The sequence below is a fragment of the Cephus cinctus genome, unplaced genomic scaffold, assembly GCF_000341935.2.
Source record: "Cephus cinctus unplaced genomic scaffold, Ccin1 Ccin1_scaffold0475, whole genome shotgun sequence".
NCBI classification, from domain to species: Eukaryota; Metazoa; Arthropoda; class Insecta; order Hymenoptera; family Cephidae; genus Cephus; species Cephus cinctus.
In genome coordinates, this window is record NW_014333151.1 from 59,635 (window position 1) to 82,318 (window position 22,684).

Consider the following 22,684-nt stretch of genomic DNA (forward strand, 5'->3'; position numbering starts at 1 on the left):
GACAAATTGTATTGACTACTTTGAGTCATAAAAAACAATAAATTTATTTATACATCATTATCTGATGTTTTTGTTAGTCGAATTAAAAAGTGGTACATGCTACAGATGGCTTGTAATATTATTGGTTTATGTAGCGAGAAACAGATTAGAATTTGGCGCCTGATGCCTTTCAGATTCTGAACGCTTGCGTAGCGTGGGTTTGCGGGGGATGACAGCGCCGCGACCGGCCGCGACACGTAACTTCATTGGCGTCAAATTCGATCAATACGGGTTCTCCTGTGACGTAAACGCGCTCCGGTAGTCCCATTGGTTCAGATTTACACCGCATCCCATTATTTATTACGAGCAGATGAATGGGCCATTTTGAAAACGCGTGGACGTGCTTTGTGTCGAAAAAAAAAAAATAAAGTTTCCATGAACACGAACAATTTGTCCTTGTATAATTAAAAATCAACAATGAAGCATCGGCGCTCATTTTTGATGTTCAAGACATAATTTCAATTGGAAATGCGACTGAACGTTAAGTTCGCGCGATGTTTGCCATTTCAAATGCCGTCAGCCACAATCGATCATCAGCGACCACTATCCACCAGCCCGCACCATCCGATAAGGTGGTGTCGCCACCGGCTACCTGAAGAAAAGAAAACGTGCGCGCGCTCGGTTGGCCGAGTGGATGAAAGTGGATAGCGCACCTCGTACATGTCAGCAATGCCAGCGATACGAGCGAATATGGTGGTCCAGTGAAGTCTTCGTTCCCGTGATGTCTAAGCTCCCGCGTGCAGCTTTCTTTGGCAAAACGTTCTAAAGTGATCTACTGGCTCTTTTTCGTAATTTACAAAAAATCCTGCTTAAGTCACGTCGTAAGAAGGAGACTCAAGTTACGGGCATGTGGTTCTCATCTGCGATCGGAAATTAATCCTGCCATCGAGGCCTTCCTTCTTCATTGACCGTATCTCTCGCTACACGAGAAGACTTAGGAAGTGCTGCGTGCAAGAGGGAGGGAGATTAAGTGGGCAGGAGAGCACAAATTGGTGAGAGCAGGACGGAGTATGCCAGATCACACGCAGTGACACATTTAGTATCCATTGCGAGTTCAGAACTGGCATAACCTCTTTTCTGCATTATGGATGTGGAGTGAATCCGTCGTTCGAGTATCAAGTGAGAATTATTTTGGTCCGAAGCCCAACTGGACATCGAAGTGATTTTTTTAGAGAAATAGCCATTCACGACGATTCTTGGAAACTTTGCGTTTCTAATGCAGCGTTTCTAACCGATCGTGCTACGACTCAAAAGAAATAAACTCGCAAGCATTTCAGATAATATTAAGTACCCAACAAAGTGAATTAGGAAAAAGTGTTAGGTGAGGTGATGGTGGTGTAGGTGGCGGTGACTGTCGTGAACGGAACGTAAGGAGACACATTGTTGGACGGGAAGCGGCAGACAGACCAGAAAGATAAATTAGAGAAACAGAAGAGAACCAAGTGGACGCGATACAAGGAAAGCTGAAAGGAAATGTAAAATCGAAGGATTTGATCTGACATTTCGAACGAAGCTAATTCATGCGCCAGAGTCTTTTTACATTCGGTGGGAAGTTCCAAAGAATGGCAGTCGGGAGCGCAGTGCTCGTGGGTGTGGAAGTCTCATTTACCTGAAGCCACATATTTTTTCGGTGATATAAAAAATTTATTCCTATCCTTCTCATCTGAGATCTCGGAAACGATCGAGCGAGACACGAATATTTGGAGCAAATTGGCAAACGTTGAAGGGGCCAAGCATAGACCGAATGGTCAGTGTAGATTGAGTGAATTGGGTGAATCAGGCAGACTCAGTGGATCAAGTATAACGAGCAATAGAGATAGCGAGTCTAATGAAATGTGAAGTGAAGAGAAACAACGCTCTTATAAAAATTAACTTTCGTAAATACTCGATGAGGTTTGAAGCATTGCCCTTAAATCTCGAAGACTGAAAGTAACCTTATCAGCGTGGAAAGTGCATCGACGTTTTCTATTACAGAGTTTCTCCCTTTGAGTGCTTAAGTCTGAATCGACAACTATCGTGGCAAATATTTCATGAGTTTCAAATGAGAAGCGCTCGGATTCGCGTGCAATCGATTTGGCGGACTAGGAGGCGCAGGTTGATCGAGGAGAGACCGTAGGAGGGGGGGGGGGAGGAAAAGGGAGATAGAGAAGCAGAGAAAGTGAGAGGAACGACGATAGGAGGAAAGAATAACCGTAACATGCAATACGTGAAGAATTAAAAAGAGATTCGGTCGTCGAGAAATTTACGAGATATGCGCGAAGCACGGTGGTAGCCCGTTTACCTTCTCCAGTGTAGCCCTTCCCTGACAGTACGGTGCTGCCGTGTAATCAAGTTTGCGTTGTCGGAAATAGCTTTCGATAGCAATTCCATAGGTGAGATATATTTCGAGGAACGGAGAATCAGAGCGAAGGAGTGAAGCGCTGAAAAGAAGGAATCACGGGTCGGTAGATAAGGTGCGACGAGGTCTGAGTTGAAACAGTGAAAAGGAGTAAAGAGGAAAGGAAAGAAGAGGAAGAGAGAAGAACGGTAAGGATGAGAGTGTTAAATGTGAGGAAAAGAGTGAAAAAATTGGTGAAGAGAAAAAACATGATATCTGAAGTTTCATAGTGACGGGGTGGCAACATCAAAGATACATACGAAAAGGAGTGGCACCAGCATCTCTAAGAAGGGCGAGTGTTACTTTCTCAGGTGTTCAGGTTATACCCAACTGGTAACAAAAGTGAATGAGTGGCGAGTCCTAAGGGAAGTGCGTGAGCGTCTTGTGAATTTTCTAAAAATTCGGGTATTCCTAAGGACCCGATCCGCGTCCTGGATGAAAGAATGCGAAAACCTCTTTATAGTCTGTGATCATGATTTGTTATACGGATGACGTTAGTGGAAACCGAACGAGAGACATTATCAATCACTACGTCGTGAAAGAGGAAGAGGAAGAGGATTTCGGACCCGGCTCGGTCGTGCTGATCGAGGTCAGCCGTCGGGCGAATCCTAACCTCGATAACGATCGTGCGCCGGGTAAGCGAGGCAATAGGTGGTGGCGCGCTCTTACAATCAGGTGGAATAACCGCTACGAGGATCGAAGTCGCTTCAGTGACATTATCAGAAGTACTAGGAGTACTGGAAGCGCAAGGAAGAACAGGAGTACTTGGAGCAGGAACTGGAGTAGGAGCAGGAGTAAGAGCGGCAGTGTCATCGGGTTATCCTCGGAGGCAAGGAAGAAAGTGAAAAGTGTGGTTTGCGTAGGAAATCGATTTGCCGGTGTGCCTCGCTCGATAAACCGTGTGCTCGGCCCAGAATTGACACCCCGGTCTAACCTAACTTGGAGCGTGTGTTTGTGGCCGGATCGTTGCAGCGTGTGCTTACTGGCTGACGGATGACTCGTTCAGGACGAGCTCCAGTAGTCGTAGACGTCTCCCTAGCAACTCTAGCAAATTTAGCACATAGACTCTCTCGGACTCTTGTCTTGTTTGACTCTGACTTGACGCTCCCCCGAGTTACTCACTCTACTACTAGTAGCCACCTTATTGTCATTGTTGATCTTGAGAGAGTATCGTTAATCGCCCTAACTACGGGAATCGGGCCACCAGCTATTAGGCCGTGATGGCGGACCTTCCTGACATGTCTCATCTCACTCCCGAAGAAAGGCGCATCATCGAGAGTGTCATGATGCGCCAGAAACAAGAGGAGGAACGTGAAAACGAAATCATGAGGTGGGTACCGCAAGTAATTCTAATCACTAAACAATATTATTTTTTATTATTTTTTTACTAAATAATTATATAATGTAATAATAAATTTTTGCATATATTTCTACGGTTTACCATTTAGCAAAACTATAAAAAGCAGTTCTTATTGGAAATAAGACAGTACACTTCATAGAACAGTTTATCACTAGTGGTTTGATGATGGTGCATATGCAAATTTATTTGAAAATAATCATTGAAAAGCCAACAAACCATTTTGAACATCATCGTCACTTCACTTTTACTCTATTAGGCCAAAAAAATGAAGTAATTTTCGAATTATTTCAAAACCTACGATTATTTCGTATGGTAAACGTCTTTGACTCTGTATTTCCTCTGAGCATTTACTTCATTTATAATCAGAGCCAAAATCCAAAAAATCAGTTAACTTCATATTCACTGTGTATATTCATAATCTTCTTATCCACTCGCTTCTATATAACATACCTATATTATAATTTTTCGCGTTCACTTATATATATATAATTGGGTATATATAGTCTCTGTATGAACTGTATACGAATTGTATACAATTTATATATAGCGAAAATCTCAATCTATATATATCGTGATTATATACATGTTATTTGTACATAATCTACACATGCAATGTAAAAATCTACAAAATTGAACGGTTAAACGTTTATTCTATACAAGATCATTAATTGCTACATTTTAATACTAAAGTCACAAACTTCAATATCTAAGGTATAGTTCTCGTATTATGATATTAATGAGTGAAACTTGCTTAGATATAGTGAAAAATTATAGGACAGGCTCACACACGATATTTTTTTGCTAAAATTTTTGGAACTTATGTCACCTAATGTAATGTAGTTTAGCAATTGTTTTATCTTTGAGAGATCGCTTAGAATTACATGTTAAGGAGATCCTGTCGATGCATGCTAATCAACTGATCAACTATCGAATCAATTCCATAAATCGATTCGAACAAATCGGACTTTCTACGAAATTATTCACATTAAGTATAGAAATTTGTTTGTAGGTGTTTATCTTTGTGAAATTCGCTCATTTATACAAATATATTTAAAACTCATATTCTCATTTGATTTTTATTTATTTGTTTATTCGATCTCTCCCAGTGAATCGATGGAGATCCGGCAATTTGATTTGCAATTACTCTTTGAAACACCCGGTAAGATCACTTTTTTATGGTATATATATCGAATCCTGAAGAATTCACGAATCCGTAGTATACCATTTTTTGCTTCAAAGTTCAGTTTAAATATGTTAGTTTCTCATCCAAAGTCGAAATTCAATCTCTGTGACCGACCTTCAAATTTTGCAATTGAGTTCAGAATTGTTTAATTTCTAACCTATAAAAGTTTCAGACGTGAAAATTCAAGTAGGTAGTTTCGACAGGACCTCCTTAATGTTCGAATCTTCGCTTCAAATTTCACATCTCATTTTCTTTGGTTTTTTAACTTGAATGCAACTTCAACACTTTAATAGTTCCATCAATATTATCGATCAGTTCTCTTTGTAACTTTACTTCATGAAATTGCAATTACATTGTGATACTCTGTATTACTTTCAGATTTTAGGATAGTCCCTTACAATAGAATGTTAAGAAACTAATTTGTTGAAATGAATATATTTGTAATTGGTACTGTACATAATATGAGATCTTACAATTAGACACACATTGAAACTAAATTCTGGCATTTAGATAGAACTGTCAAATCTAGTATTACCACCGAAGAATTAATTACCTATTCTTTTAAAATAAATCAGTGAAATTTTTAATAATTCATTCGGTAGTTTAAGATTTCATTGATTAAATAGTGATCTCATGTTTCTGTCACTGCTAAATTAGTGGTTTCGGGTTGACAAGAGCCATGTCAACTTCACCATATTGTTTATCGCATTGTCATTTCGTGTGTGAGTCGCTGCTGGTCATACTAACTGGTGATACTAATGGACAGTGAATTGATGCAGCTTTCAATAGTATTTTCTTTGCGATGCATATAAGTCATGCTTGTAAAAATTCGTACAATACATCGTACTATTCTTGTAGGAATAGTAATTTAGAATGTCCGTATGTTTACATATAAATATGAATATTGAGAATATTACCATTTTCATATATGGAAATATTGACAATTATAATTCTTAGTCGAAGTAAAATTTTTAAAATTGCGCTGGCCGTTCAGTGAGTAGACTATTTCATGTCACACTTTGAACATCTCGACGATTTCTGGTTCGAGTCCCATTCACGACACCTCAAACAGACGTGTACTAAGCATGGGTTACACACGTACCCATTTTTTAATTTTTCTTCATATAATCACCAGTAAAATTCCAAAAAATTCTCATGTCGTAGTAATATTTACAAAACATTTTTTTTTCCAAGTACTGATTAAGTCAATAGATATGTCGATTTCGTTGGTTTGTTTAGTTTAATTTCACAGATTCAATTCAGTTATATAATTTCACTGGTTTATTTAGTAGAATGTCACTGATTGTCAGTGATTCTGTTTTAACGACGACGATCAGTGACTATTCATTGATTCATTTTAAGAGAGTACTTTCTGAATGGCGAAATATTAATTGCACTCTGTTCTATTGAGGAAACAATTTTTCTGTAGTCGAAAGTGATCGAAAATCAAATTTGAGAAATTGGTTCACTGCAATATATAATACTCTCGTGGCAAGATCTTGGGTGTGAAGATCAGTAGTACGTTAGTATATATTGTAACGACGCTTTTTTGGCGCGGTCTACAAATGAATGGCACCCTGACAAAAATTAGGAAAGAAGAGTATTAACGAAAATTTTGAGCGCCAGGTACAGAGAGGTGGTACCGGGAAATTGTCTCCAATTATTATCCTTGGCCAGTTCTGATGAAAACGAAAACTGAAAAGTTAACAAATTAACTGAGGAAATTTACCAAAGATTACTAAAATTAATATCGCAGACATAAAACTATCGGACACGAAATCCACAGTTGGATGCGATTTATTTTATATAGAAACATGATGACAATAATAATTAGTACAAATGATAGGAATGAAAAATAGGTCACGATGGTACAGCACGCAATTCGACAATACCCAAATGATAATATAAAATACGTTCCCGTAGGAACAACGCAAATTATTAACGGTACGATGCAAAGCGATACAAACCAAGAGTAAACGATAGTGATAGTGACTCAGGCCCCCGTGTGCTAGGGAGACGATTCCGTGAAGCATGGACTGAATGATTTAACGTGATTGACGCAAAAATCCGGAATTAAAGAAGGAAGGGAGAAGACCGATTGTTACCGTATTAACTATTCTCGGATCCGTAGCGATCGGGAAATCGTAGGGTGACGCGAAAGAGTACGTTGAACAGAAAAGATCGGCTAAACTGGTAAGGGAGAGAATAGCCAATTGACACCATGAGCGTCACTCACCGTCGCCCAGATACTCCTAATGTCCACATGAACACACTATCCTGGATTACAAGTCCCTCAAAATAGATAATGATACGGTAAACTAGACAAAACGATATAAACGAAAGCAGGCCTATCCCTGAGATTGGCTACGACGCGAGTAACGCTACAAATTTCTAATATCGGGAACCTTCCCAAGAGGCGCGCTGTAATATATGCCTCAGCCCAATCCGATTCGTGGACACAACCACATCGGCCAAGTGCTCGCTTTTTTTGTTTTGACGATCTCGGTGAAGTAGATCCCAGCATCTTTCGCTGTTACAGTGGCTGCAGTGCTATTTGCGGGAGGCGGGAATGTCATCCACCTCTACTTTCTCGATATACGGCTCCGTGTCGCTCCTGCAACCCCTCATATGCCCTCTGGTCGTGTGTGCTTGGGCTTGACGTCGCTTGGCCTCCACAACGCCCTGCTAGGCTTATAGTTAACTCTGTCGGGTCACATAGTGATCAAATGTTTATCGAATACCTCTGAATCCGCTTAATGAACTCAAAATACAAAAGAAACGTTCCCAACAGGGAATCAATACAAATTCTTAAAATAAATTCAGTCCAATGTTACGCGAATCACTCCGTAATACATCGGGTCCAACGACGTAGCCTTTTGTTTATTTAGACATAAGCAATTATAAATTATTAATACCACACTCCAGATTTAAAATCCCATTTTAGATTCAGATTATTGGCCTAAGTTCCTTAATATCGATAATAATTAATTGGATAAATGGTAACTGCTTGTTAAATATATATACATATTTATTTTATCTAAAATGCATTTTAGAGTAATATGTTCGTTTTTCACACCTGGAATCAATCACTTTTTGATTTACATTTAATTTTCTTCTTCACGTATGAAATCTTATGTTTCATGTTAATATTCTTTTCTGGCTATTGAAATAATTTCCTCGAATGGAGTCACGTTAGATTTTCCTGTTTCTAATTTAAATTAGATTTTGTGTGATTGAAATATTATATTATGTAACCGTAATGATTTTGAACGTTGGGTCAACTGTTATTTAAGAAGCACTCTTCGTGATTGCGATTGTGTGGTGAGTGAATTATAAATATTATCCATAGGTGTCATCAAGATACAGTCTATTCAAATTCATATCGTATCTTGTAATTTATTTTATCTATGTTTTGAATTATGATTAGAAAATATATTATTTCAAAAATAATAACTTGGGGAGGGGATGTTCCAAAACATTTTGGGGGTTGTATTTTACATATTGTAATACTTCTACAAATAGTTTGGTACAAATTTCAAAATGTAGAATATTAAAAAATTATGATACGGAATTTTCTCATAAATAATGTAACATTTTCTGACAGTATCTTACCTGAAATCACCGCACGTAATACCCTGTACGGAGAACAAGAACTGCGAAAATGAACGACACTGGTGCCTTTACTAAAAAATATTGAATTTAGAAGCCAGTTGCCAGAATGAAATTATGAAATTTAAAACCTGACAAATTCGCGCCATCGCTAGAACAATTTTTGTTCGGTACTATTTATTTGTTAATTAACAATTAATTTGAGCAATAAAACAAATTAATTTTCCTAGCCATATGTATAAACAACAGTAATTCTCAGTGCAGAATAATATTTTTGCATTGATCATAAATATATTGCATTAACGAAATGGGGTCTTTGCCACCCCCGCGCGAGTTGGGTGTTACGAAAGCTGAGGCAACTGATTAAGGGTTAACACGATGGAAATTGGGAGGGAGGGATTCTTCACGGTCGCTTTGAGTTTTTCCTTCAAAATCTTATTTCTCCCTCTAGCATTTATATATTATCGTTTTTGTTTGAATTACGAATTATTACTGATTTTCGCCGTAGAAACAATAGAACTTGACGTTTACTAGAAAGTTCAACTGGATCAGTTGAGTGGTTCACGATACTTGCTAATTGGAAACTTATAAATTAATAATGGCAGAAATTACCCAAGTATTAGCAGCTATTAAGTTCTATGTCCAAGTCTACAAAACATAAAAGCAATATGAGCTAAATAAATGCGAGTAGTAATAATTTTTGTAATATATAGATAAATTGAAAATTTTTAATGTGTGAAAAAAAAATAAATATAATACAGTGTAATATTGAGCTTAACTATTGAATATTAGGTAATCAAGTTATCAGATAGGAAAAAGTAAAGAATAATGATATATTCAGTCAATGAATAGAATGTTGATAATATATGTGAGACTTAGAAAAGAAACTTAACTATGAAATTATAGATTTTGAATAAGTTCGTGTTGAACATACGGAAATGTCTTATACACTTACCACAGGCATTCTATGTCATATAAATATTCTCCGCTTTGTGCACAACTCCGTAATTTACATATTATTTGATATTGAATATTTGTCAATAAGTGGTTTGTGCAGGAATTTAAGATACTGACTATAAGATATGAAAGGTTGTAATTAACAGCATCAGTGAAAGTATTAAACTATGCAATCGAGAATAATCAGAATAGCTAGGAACATATATTCATTCATATAAGATATGATAATCTAGAGTATCAGAATATCGAAAACTATCGTTAGTAGTATATGGATATAGAACAGAATGCAATCGATGATCAGAACTATTTTGGCACAATAACGAAAGTTCGAAGTATCTGGGCATTAGGAATAATGAATAAGAATAATTCAGGTATAGAAATGACAGTGTAAGACTTATTTATTGTCATTGCATAAGTGAATCTGTAATGTGAAATATGTAATGAGTTCGGTAGCAAACTAAACCGTCCTATACTTTGTGTTCCTTTCTGTTTGTTACTTTCAGTTTTAATATTAAAATAATAATATTTTTGACAATAAAGAATTAATAGTATGAATTATCCTAGAATTACATTTACATTACGTATAATATTCTCAAAAAGGGATACAAGCCAAGTATATCAGAAGTCTCAAGTAATTTCAAGAGTAAAACTTGCTAAGTACTACGAGGATTATATAAATTTCCTACAAATCTCCGTTGCATTTGCGCTCTTCAAGCACTGTGAGATCTTGAAGATAATCTTCTAATCTTGGGATAGATGATACTTTTATTCTTCCAACCGTAGTAATTTCTCATTTACGTTTGATTCGTAAGATGATTTGTATGCGTATTTGGACTCCAACATCCTCTTTGTTTTTCCTCGATTATTGTACAAATTGTAATATTATTTTTGCTGTTGAAGATTGATTATTCTGAGACGAATGATTTTATGAATTAATGCTGCTTCGTTTTGAAGTGTTCGAAGTAAAATTGGTAAGCTATGAGTTACGTTTATTGGTATCGTGAGAGTATGCTCTTATATCTAGAATATCAGATATGATATTTACTTTCAATATATTCTTGCTTATAACAATTTTTGATTGTGTGACTAAAAATGTAAAAAAAGTAAAATCTGATTGACTCCTTGAACACTATCACATTGAGTTTTGTAATTTTTCAACAGATTTTCAATAAGATGTGACAGTATTGATTGCAACGGGGTTTTCATATATCCAACGACGTTAATGCTAAAATTAGGTTAATGACATATGATATACTGCTTTGTTGATTACTAATGTTCAGTGAAAAATATCACATATCCAATGATATGAGAAAAGAATCCAAAGATATCAACGTATTATATTCATAATTATTAGAATTGAAACCGAGACTTCTTTTCGAAATATTTTCGAGAGAGCATTGAACGAAAGTCATCGAACTAGAGAATACATCTTTAAACAATTTTTTTATCCTCGCAAGACGCTAAGTTTTAAGAGGATTTCATTATCGAAGAAAGGACCGGTCAAGAACAAGCAATCTCCAGTAGAAATTATAGTCGGGTACTAGTTCAATTTGCTCTTTTTTTTACGCGGGAGGAAATTTTTTCAACAACACTTCGCCCCGGGGGAAGGTCGGAGTGATGTGGAATTCTCATCCACTAAAACCCCCACGGTGGCCTTTCTCTGCGTTTGACCTGTGGAAGGGCGAGGAGCTTCGGGGATGACTTTCGAATGTGATCGAAGGTTCCCTGCAACATTTGTCTTGAATTAACGTGTTTCTGACTGGCTGCTGATACCGAAACTTGGTTTCAATGTAGGTAATCATGAAAAATATAGTGTGTGACAAGGGATAAAACACGATTTCATTCTTCGGGTGATCTCAGCCCTCGTCTACGGTTCGAGCAGCCAACTTCACCCTAATCTGAAATCGTCTTGTTTCATCCCTTGTCACACAATATACTAATTCTTCCATTCATGATGAAATAAGACATAATCGAGTCTAACCGTGTATACTTAATACGAGAATCTACCGAGTCTCTTGATTAGTTGATTAATGATTATATTGATTAATTAACATGTTTGCTGCCAAGATTATTTTTCACGGTCGTCCCAACATCATCGTGAATTAGTTGTACCACTTTGAACATCATGAATTAGTTGTCGTGAATTAGTTGACTGATGTGGCATAAACGGAAACTTCAGTAGTAACTACTATTCATAATAACGTTCCTAATAGTCATTATTGTTTTCTGATAGTAAGTTATATTGACAATGAATAGTTATCGTCGAATCTCAACAGTAACTATTACGAGCTCAATAGTTTTTTTTTTCGTAAGATTTATGCCTTAGAAACTCTGATTAGGATTAGGTCAGAGATCCTGAAGTGGTGCCGCAGTCCGGTTCTCAGTGATATTTCTATAACAAAGCATACCATACATTCACCTACCCAGGCGCTAGGCCAAATCTTGCCATGCCTACTTAGAATGTCTTAACTGACTCAGTACTGATTTTGAAAATACCGGCTTGAAATTGTGATGTGACTTAGTATCCTATTGATGTTTTAATCCTTGAATGACCGTTTTTTCTATTAATGTTATTTAAAAAAAAAACTTATTGCTGTTTAGTAACTATTGAGGATAGGAGATACAAAAAAGAAATTTCAAATTTATTCCATCTCGAAAACTATCCCTGGAGGGTGAATTAAACCCCAATCATTAACCCTGCCTTTTCTTACCTGCGGTTTACTTGAAATTTTCTACTTGGAGGGTTTTGCGGTCGTTGATTAAGAGTTTGAACTCAAAATTGATAAATTGAAAATGGCGGATCCAATATGGTAGATTAAAATGAAGAATGTGAGTTGATTTGCATGAAACTCGGTACTCGTGCGTTTTTATGGTCGCTGATTAGGAATCTGAATTCAAAACTCAAAATAGTTTTCCCGTGCGCCATCAGCTTAAAAATTGTTTCTAAACGGTCCGTTCACGATTTTCATTGTTAGTGGGTGGTTTTTACATAACCAATTTTTTTCACAAACTTCTGTCAGTAACTGACGACAACTAGAAGAGAATGAATAAAAAAATGCCGGCAGAAATTACATCGGATCATGTCAATTTTTTTGCGGATAGAGCAAGTTTTGATCTTCAAAATGAGACTAAGTCTGCATCCATTGTTCAACTATAATAAAAGTTGTGGACTTTCAAAGTTATTGGAATATACATATATATACATAAATATATCCCATTGGTAACGAATGGGTTAAATAAGGTTTAAACTGGGGCTGAAGCCAGGCCGTGGAATGCCGATTTGTAAACAGCAAAATAGCGAATGATAACTTGTGAACAAAGAAACGATAGAATGGGTCTCGCAACATAATAGTGTATTTATGAAACGGAGACAAAGTTCAGCTGATATTTCGTGCAAAGGCAGATTCAAGGATTGAATTGAATAACAATCGATTCCCTGCAAAATTCGTATTTGATAAGGAGGTTTTACAGAGTTTCTTCTAAACGTATCTTGTTGTTTACACGTTCAGAATAAAAATCAGTGATGCTAATTGATCATATATAGTTTCGAATACAGAATTTTGAAGGTGTTTATAGAAATTCGAATTTTTTTTTTGTGAAAGCATTACGTTCCGAGTCGAGTCAATTTTATATATAGGGTGATTTTTTTTAATCTCCTCAGGCTGATATCTCGTAAATTAAGCAACACACGAAAAATACATCTTATATGAAACTTTCTTGATTTTGAGGGGGAAAGAAGATAGTATAGTCAGATTTATCGTAGGTGGAGCCGCCAAGGTTAGGTGAAGGTCAACTTTGATTTTTTAAATAGAACGGTGCACTTTTTTCACAAAACCTGAAAGAGCATGCAATTTTACATAAAAAACATTCGAAGTACTTATGGCCTACAACCAAATGGTAATGAGATAAGAGCTGGGCAAGTTAGATAAAAAGAAGCATCGGCCGGATGCTGGTATTGGAGCAACACGCGTGTTTCAACGTATTCGAACGCAATTCTCAATTTGTAGTACCTGATTGAAAGGATCAAAACTGTTCAAACTATTCTTTTACTTCGAGTTGCCAAAGTCAGGTCAAGATTAGCAACTTTTTGTAACGAAAAGTAGCATATTTTTTCTTTCAGGGTTTATTCGAAATCTGAGATTACATTTGTTCATTCTTGATTAATTTTTATTGTTAACATTTTGCATAATTTTCATGATTATTACCTTTTATTGTTAGAATCCAAAGGTGCTCCCGTTTGCATCGATGCATAATTGTAATCGTCGCTGAAATGCATTTATCGTTTTCTGAAGTACTTCCGCGGGAATTGCCTCGCAAGGTCAGATAATACGTTCCTTTAAATTATCCCGTGTTGTAACGTTCATCGCATAGACAATCCCTTTTAAGTGGCCCCGTAAAAAAAATCTCGGGACGTTAGATCCGGCGATCTTGGAGGTCAGCGTACGTATCCATTTCGACCCATCCAGCGTTCTGGATAGTTTAAATTTAAGAAATTTTTGACGATACGGCCATAATGTGCACCTGCTCCGTCTTGCTGTATCCACATTCGGTTAATAATGTTTGGATCTACTCCGTCTAACATTGATGGTAATTCCACTTCCAGGAGATGAAGATAATTTACACTATTGACATTGTCATCGAAAAAATACGGACCTATGATTTGACCGTCGATGATTCCGTACCGAACATTTAATTTCCAGTTGCGATCACGCCAGTAGCACCTTTTTTTTTATTATACTACTCTTTTAGACACCCTCAAGCACCAGACGTCCGCTCGACGCTTGAGTCAAGCGCGAGAAACTTGTATTGCCATGACGAGAGCGTCACGCGGAATTCCCAAGTCAGGCCTGGTCTTTGACAGGGATGTCCAGTATTCTTTATCCCAATAATCCCTCTCATGATTGGTAACAGGTAAAAAAACTCTTATTCTCGGATTTTTGACTTTGCACCAATGAGATCAGCTGTTCTATCCGGAGGAAAAGTGTCACTGCGCTCCTCTTTTTAGAGGAAACTCTCGTCACCAGTCACGATGGGTAATCAAAAACTTCACTTCATGAAGTAAGCATTAGACTTGACCTTCAACACACTCTCGCAACTTGTTCTCAATGTCTCTCCTGAGACCAGCTCATTCTTGAAAATAATTGTGAATTAAATAACCTGTCTTTAGTTTGTCTCCAATTGTTTGAACTAACTACCTTCACTGCATTAATTTGAGGTGCCGGAGTTCACGCTTTCTGTAGTGTCGGACAGTACACATTCGATATTAATGTTTACGACCCTAGTTGACTCGCGTCGTAAGTCGAGTCGCACCGTGAAGCTGAACACATTGACTGCATTAGGAGGGCAGCCTTCATGTAGAAAGTTGTTCATTACTATTCTGGACGTCTGAAAGTATTGAAATTGTGTGAGGTCTTATTGCGATCGTCTTCATCAAGTAATGAATGTTATTGCACTAGCCTCGGATCTTTAATGAAATATTGTGGCTCATAATTTTACCTAAGTCAGCATAGATCAATATTCCTGCTCTGTACATCATAAAGATCTAATGTTGCATTACTCGTAACAAGTAGATTGCATATGTATACACACTGTGCAATTTTTATTAAAAAATTTAAGTAATTATGATATTTTTATTAAATTATTAATGAACAATCAATTCGCATTAGCATTGTATTAAACTGGTCAACATATTTTTATTCCGTTTGCGTATGTTTCAATTAATTAACATATTTGATCAACTGTTTCATAAATAAGTCAATCAATTTTCAAGAGTTTCAAGTTTTTCGTCACTGTTTTTCTAGATCAATCTTGAAATTCAGAAATAAAATAGTCTCTGTCCGAATTGATCTGTTTCTCTATGACCCAAATAGCATTTTTTTTTTAAATCAACCAACCCATCCATAAGCTTACGAGACCCTTTATACATCAACCTGTCTTCTTCCGGATTGCTGAATTTCATTCTCAATCAATGAAACACTTTTCTAAACCAATTAATATTCCCAATGGACTGTTCAATACTATTTAAATTATTCTGCGTTTTCTTAATTTCACTAATTTTGTTTTGACCATCTGCTTTACAATAGGAAACAATAAAGATTGTCCGAAATGAAACATAATCTGATTATACATCTACTAACTATATTTTTGTATACATCAGTAAACCACTCTACTTATCTCTCTTCAACTTTGCACCACTTTCACCAATAAATAAACTACGTTATACTTTTTGAAAACTTCGTTACCGTTTTTTTAACATAATTTAATTCCGAAAAAAAAATCATAAATGTAGTACCGAGCAGTTTCACGTAAAGTTAGTTTAAGAACCAGGCTAGATAGGGTAAGAGTTTTTGTCGCCAGTCCGACCGTTAGAATTAAGAGTGTGACTGATTGTGAGTGTGAATATTAGTGTTAGAAAGAATGCAGAATGTGAGATGAAGCAGATGGGGAAGATCTTGGGTGGTTAGTCTGGGATTTTACACAAAAAGGGAAGGAAGGCGTAAAGTCGACTTGACCATTTATGATAACCATAAAGATGCTAAACCATACGGAGCCGATTGTAAAATAAAGTACACCTACTTTTTTTTTAATAAAAAGGTTTTTCGCACTCGCTCATCATCACCATCATCTCCGCTCGTTCCCTATCCCAGTATAATAATTACTACATAAATCCTCGCAAAGTTGGCACGAACCGCTATTGTTCAAACTGTTATCAAATTTACTGATACGAGTAACTAAATAATTACAATTTTATTCAGAATATAACGAAATTCACTAACAATAAAGAGAGAAAATAAGAGTTGAAGTAAAATTTATATGCGAAAAAGCTGTAATTGTAAAATGTGCAATTTATACGTTACAAACACAAATAATTAGAATATTGAAAAATGAGTGTTATTATAGCTTAGCCGCGGCATCAACGCATCGTTCGAGAGCCTCTTTTGTACGTTCTAGCCTCTAAAGAGTTTAGAGCTTACGTTACCCTCTAAAAGACAGTAATCTCATAACAGAGTTATACAATGTTCATATATGTTCTAAATAAGCAGTTTTAAATATACATATATTTCATGAGTAGACCCCTGAGTTCGCCAATCCAACTCAAATATCAGTGACTAGCTAGTTACAATTAGATAAGTTAACGATAACGATAACGATAATGCCACAGCAAGAGATGATTTTTTTGTACATATTACTCTCTAACCCCTGTCTGCGGGCTATCCAGTTAATATTACTTATAGATACATAGATGGTGCAGAAATAGTCATTACCTCGGTATTGGCTAGCTTATTTGATTTTTGGCTCAAACTGCGAGGTTATGTTACTTTCCAAATAATTCATCTAGCTCTTGTCTAGGGAGCATCCTGTTATACCGCCATACCGATGGCGCTCAAACGTATTGAGTTCATTTTGTGATTATGACATACTCATTGGCTAGCCAATTATGGGACAAATCAAAAGTGAGGTTACGTCATGTATTTGGAAGTACCCAGCTACCCTCCCTTACATAACGCGCATTTTCAATAAAATTATTATCTACGCGGAAAAAAAAATAATTTGTCACTGTAACAACCATTACTTAGACTTTTACTATAACTTCTATTAAATATAGTGACAAGAGTTCTGTGTTGGGTTGATTATTCCTACAATATAGTAAAATTTATTCGTTAATTTCGGTATTAAGTATTATTACAAACGTGACTTACGTGGATCGCAATAGGCCAGTTAAGTTTTTTATTTATTTTCTTTAAAGCCATTCAATAGTGTCGATTTTATATATATTAGTATGTATAATTCATCGATCGACTGTACTGTCAATTGCATTTGCCCACGTAGAATATATCTTTGCAGCGTTGTAATTCTTATTGCTTTATTTAAAATCGTAACAAGTACATTGCCGTCTATAGTTTTTACAATCAACTGTAACTATTGAATATGTCTAATATAACAGAATACATCTATTACAATTTTATAATTTCTTGTACAATCGCCTGGTCAAAATTATCTATAATTTGAAATTTGTGATACATGGTTTCTTGTCGGAACTGCATCAACCTATTTACTAGAGTTTACATGTTATTGCAACAATAATATTTTTTTCTGCGTATTAGCTAGACAGATATAAAATAAGTTTATGCACAACAGTCCTAAAGGTTACGTATTAAAATTGTGCAAAGAAAATTTCATAAATGTGAATTAAATAGTGAATTAAATTTTATTGAAACTGAATTTCCAACAACGTCAGTACATTATTTTCGTACGTGAAGAATTAAAACTTTGCAAACGATGGAGTAACATAATGGACTGTGGTCAGAGTCCGATCTTGCGAAGGTTCCGGGTTCGGAACTCGTCTCCAGCGAGCGATTTTTCGAAATTTCGTAATTATCCCCCGACGCGAAGATAACTAATGTGAAGGAGATAAAACTTAAAAATCAGATAGATAGAGTAGATAGAGAATGACTATGTAATTCGGAGATTCAATTTCTACTCGAGTTCCAACACATTTTTTCAACGCGGAGAAGGTTTTCAGTTTTTAACGGCAGCCGTTAAATTATAAATATTTTTGCAGTCTATTAGAAAACTTTTGTTTCGTAAAGCAATACTAAAATAATTTTAATGATATATGAGTCGATTTAATTTGTGTGGACATCAACAATTTATAAGGTTCAAATTGTGGAGTGTCTTTGCCTACAAGTTTTTCTTAAATTTTGACGTTCACGAGGCAATTGATTGTCCCTTCAAGAGCAACTAGTAGCTAATATTCAAAAGAATAGGGTGTAGGTAACGAGGTTCGATCTGAAACAAAATAAATGTTATTTCGCACCTTATGAAGTAAAATTGTGTACAATACTCCTTGAAAAAACTTTTTCTTAACTCGTGTGATTGCATGAGCCGAAGGCGAGTGCTGTAAAATCGCACTCGTCAGAAAAAGTTTTACCGCACTTGTATCGTAATATACTATTATTTAATACAACAGATGTCAAGAAACTTATAGGAGGTTTTACTTGACTGTGAAACAATTACATTTTCAATACTCTCGCAACTCTACCACTTTTAATAACTTTTGGTTAACATTATACACTCATATCGTATGCACTCTACATTTGAAGCTCTGGATTCTGATAGTAGACGCATATCTACCAGACTGTTTATAACAACAAACTACGGCATTGACAAGCCTACTTTCATCTCCTAACTTAGACCGACTAAAATGGAACATATTTCGAGATGGTGACCCTATAATTTCTTTTTTTTCTTTTCTTAAGCTTTACAGCAGTATATTCTTCTATACTGCACATTGTTGAATTGACCTATATACATTTTTTTTAGATACTTTTGAAGTATTTGAAAGAAATACTTCATTCCACTAGAAAAGACGGAGAAATTAGAAAATGAGGATATTGGAGCACGATTGTACGTGGAATTAAAATACGTTTTTTAAAATATGTTGGTATTTGACATTAATAAATAAATCTTTGAAACTCGTAACAGGATACATGTTATATGACAGTTCCTGCCGGGCAATGACAAAGAGTATATTTGAATTGGTTTTTATCATCGTCCTTAAATTAAGGTCTGTTGGCATCATAGCTTTCTCTCTTTCTCTCTCTCTCTCTCTCTCGTTCTTCAAGGTTCAACGAACCCTTTAATTTACGTCACAACTACTTACGTCACTTTTGTCATCGTCTACTTCTTCACCGTCACCTTCATCGATTTAGGCTCGCAATACTTGCTGACTACTTTTGTCTATATTCCACTTTTTCATACTCACAGTCCTACTAAATATTTTTAAGTTGAGCGATGCTTTCGTAACAATACCTTCGAACAAACGTTAATAACGATCCTTGTTATCTGTTCTACTATTTACATGTGTTCTATAAGTCTCTGTGGATAAGAAAGAAAACTGCACCAGTACATTTGACTGAACGAGAAAGTTGGACGAGACACTCATTCTAAGAAGCATGACTTTAATAAGTACATGTGACGTAAGTGAATTGAAGTGGCTGCAGCGCGGAATAATTTACAAAAAATCCCAAGAGGCCAAAAATAGGGAAGACTGACGTTTCAGCGAGTCGTCGTTGGATCGTGATCAAGAAAATTGCGGAGTAAGGTCCAATTTTCCCAATGTCGCACACCTTCGGGTATCGGGTCGGGTTTCTATTGTAGTCGACCGCCCGTCACATTTCTATTATGTAACTGTTAGTCCCTTCCATCCCATCCTTTTCTGTCCTTCCTATATCGTGCCTCCCCTTTTGTCCTTACCTTTTTCTATTCTAACCTAAACAGTCTTCGCTTCTCTTTTTTTTCCATTTAGGGCACCACCGTGTACAACATGTGTAAATGTCTTATACACTTGTCCCTGTAGAAAAGGGATACGTGCGTGCGTCCGTGAGAATTTGTCTATTCGAAGTTACGTTCGAGCTGCAGAACTAAATGTATTGAACTCTGCAGAAAAACTCATAATCGATATATGAACAGAACAATATTATATATATGTAGAACAGTATTATATATCTCTATAACAGAACAGTATTGTATACTGTATATATTCAGCAAATCGAGCTTTAGAAGTATCTGTATAATGAAAAAAATTGGCGGTGTAAAACATTTTGGTGCAAGTGATTAAAAGTTTCGGTGTTAATGATAACACTGTTTGGGATTAGAAAATTCATTGCTAATGTTGTTAATTTTTTATTGGCACGTAGTATAGTACTTTGTGGTTTATTGCTCTTCTTGAACATTATCTAGATAATGTAATTTAATATGTGGAGGAGACACGTTAGTTTAATTTTCGATTCAGAAGTGACCCAGCAAACACAATGTTACGTGTAACGCAAGTGTTAGTTGCAACGTGCGTCTCATCTATGTAACGTCAACCCAGACAACATACATGTCCAAAAGTCATCTTTAAGATGTCTTAACGATAACTTCTGTCCTATTAGACATCTAAAATGTTGTCTGGGAATGTATGTACCAGTTAAGCTTTCATTAATTTGGGGACTGGTGGGCACATATGGTAATGTAGTTTTCAGTCTTAAGAATTTTTAATCGTAGGATATTGGTAGAGATGTTTCTTCCCTAAATAGAGTTCATGACGCATTTCTGCATGATAAACAATTATTTGTATATCACTTTCGCAACCATTAATCCATAACTTGAGGAGAAATTAGATTGGGAAATATCTCTACGCCTACAAGTTCGATATTTAAACTTTTGGGGTCGGACTTTTTCTCCAATTTTTTTATTAATTGTTGCAAAAGTGATGTCAACATTTTACTTTTTATTATAATTTGTGAATATAATTTATTGTATCTTTAATATTATTTTAAAAAATGTTAGTCTGGAAATAGGGCCGTATCAAACTATTAGTCCCAGTTTAAAAAATTTAGACTCACTATTTTCAGTTTCATGATTTTTACCGTAAATGAGGAATCGGCGACCCTAAGATCCTTAAATTACTTATTAACCATATCTATTATAAAAAAGTTATTTCTTCCCAGTTTGGACACAATCAGTTGAATTTTATGTACCAACAAAATGCTGAAACAAGGAACTAGTAAAGAAGGTACATGGAAAAGAAACATCGTCTAGACGGGATCTTAAAAAAGTGATATACCTGTGATTGAGAAAGAGAATAATTTTTTACATTGTAGTCGAATAAACAATTCAACATTCCGTTGACCAAATTTTATAATTTAAACATTAACGATCTAAATTGCACGTTGTAATTATTATAGAGCAGGAAAATATCGAAACCACATTTTAGATAATTTACTACAAAAAATTGATGATTAATTTTCTCCACATCTGTAATTCTGAAATTGTATCGATTGTCCGTATATTTCGATATACTATACCATATTTGAGAAAAATCCCGAAAAGGTAAATTCAAATTTCCAGTAATAAGATTAGAGTTACTGAAACATCACATAAGAAAGAATTAGTCACAATTTGTGATTATTTCCAATATTATACATTCTAAAAATAAGAAACGTTTGTTAAACTCCCTCCAGTCACGTTTGTGAAAACATGTTTGTGTGAACAATATATACGGTTCTGTGCGAATAACATTTAGTACTTCACAATCAGTTTACGAAAAAAAAAAATGACTGCACTTTTGTTTCTAAGTTGCAAAATTTTTACGAATTTAAAAGATAATACCCATAATGACATTTTATACAATTAAAATGGATATGTTTATATTTTTCATAATATATATTTATAATATGTCATATTTTATAGTGAACAGTTGTAACACGTAAAGATGATGTAATTCTTACGACCGCTTATCACAAACATTTATGATTACAGGCGAAAGCAGGACGAGGTACAAGTTTTAGAGGAGACGATACGAGCTCGGTCGGAGAAGCATAAGAAGGCTGGCGTTGAGTTGGATGCCACTTGCCATATTTGTCTGAAAACAAAGTTTGCCGATGGCGTGGGTCACATCTGTAACTATTGCAACATCCGGTGTTGCGCTCGCTGTGGGGGGAAGGTTACCCTTCGTTCAAATAAGGTAAAATTCATCTGACAATTGAGTCGAAATTGAGAATGGACGTTTAGTCTAACGTGTACCTATGTCTGGTGAAAGAAAAAAAAAACAGAGCGAATGATCAATGAACATATCCGTCCGGATACATAGAAAAATGAGTCGAGTAGTAAGAAAAGCGGCTAGATTAGGAAAACTTGTGCAAAAGGGACCTCTAAATTGGCGAAATTCTTGGTACGCTGGCTACGACGTGGAAAATAGGCGAACTAAGACCACTCCCAGCCGCAAGCGTTTTGATTTTCAAAGGCAAGGAGTTGATCGGATCGTGGTGACGTTAAGTTGATAGGGGTAGGATATACGAAGCTATATACAGGGTGTTCGTTATGAAACGCACTGTAGTAACATCATTGCATTCCTTGTCAAATTCTAATGAATACTTATATTTTCATTTTTTATTTCATATATCAAAATTTCGAGATAATCAAAGTTGAAGTTGCAGTAATGCGACCAGTCAGAGCGCGTTTAAACGGAGCGTAGATGACGTCGCGAGTCAGCCCGCAAGACCTGCTTACACTCGGCCAATAACACTAAGAGTATCGTCGTAGTGTCCCTGTTTATCTGCATGTAATTGAGTGAGATACAATCGCTCGCTGTAACGTCAGTGAATTTCAGAAG

At 35.9% G+C, this 22,684-nt stretch overlaps 1 protein-coding gene across 17 annotated transcripts in view; it reads left to right on the forward strand.

Annotated features, from left to right (window-relative positions):
- The first annotated feature begins 414 nt into the window (after positions 1-414).
- Positions 415-22,684, forward strand: part of LOC107268132 (regulating synaptic membrane exocytosis protein 2) — a 100,235-nt gene continuing 77,965 nt past the window's right edge. For 7 of the 17 annotated variants that reach the window (XM_025085410.1, XM_025085408.1, XM_025085401.1 and 4 more), the window contains exons 1-2: positions 418-3,746; positions 21,832-22,036. In XM_025085410.1, coding sequence (XP_024941178.1) covers positions 3,637-3,746; positions 21,832-22,036 — 315 coding nt within the window. In that variant the 5' untranslated portion in view covers positions 418-3,636. Of the gene's footprint in view, positions 3,747-21,831; positions 22,037-22,684 lie in introns of all 17 variants that reach the window. The other 10 variants (XM_025085409.1, XM_025085411.1, XM_025085403.1 and 7 more) reach the window with 5 other exon arrangements.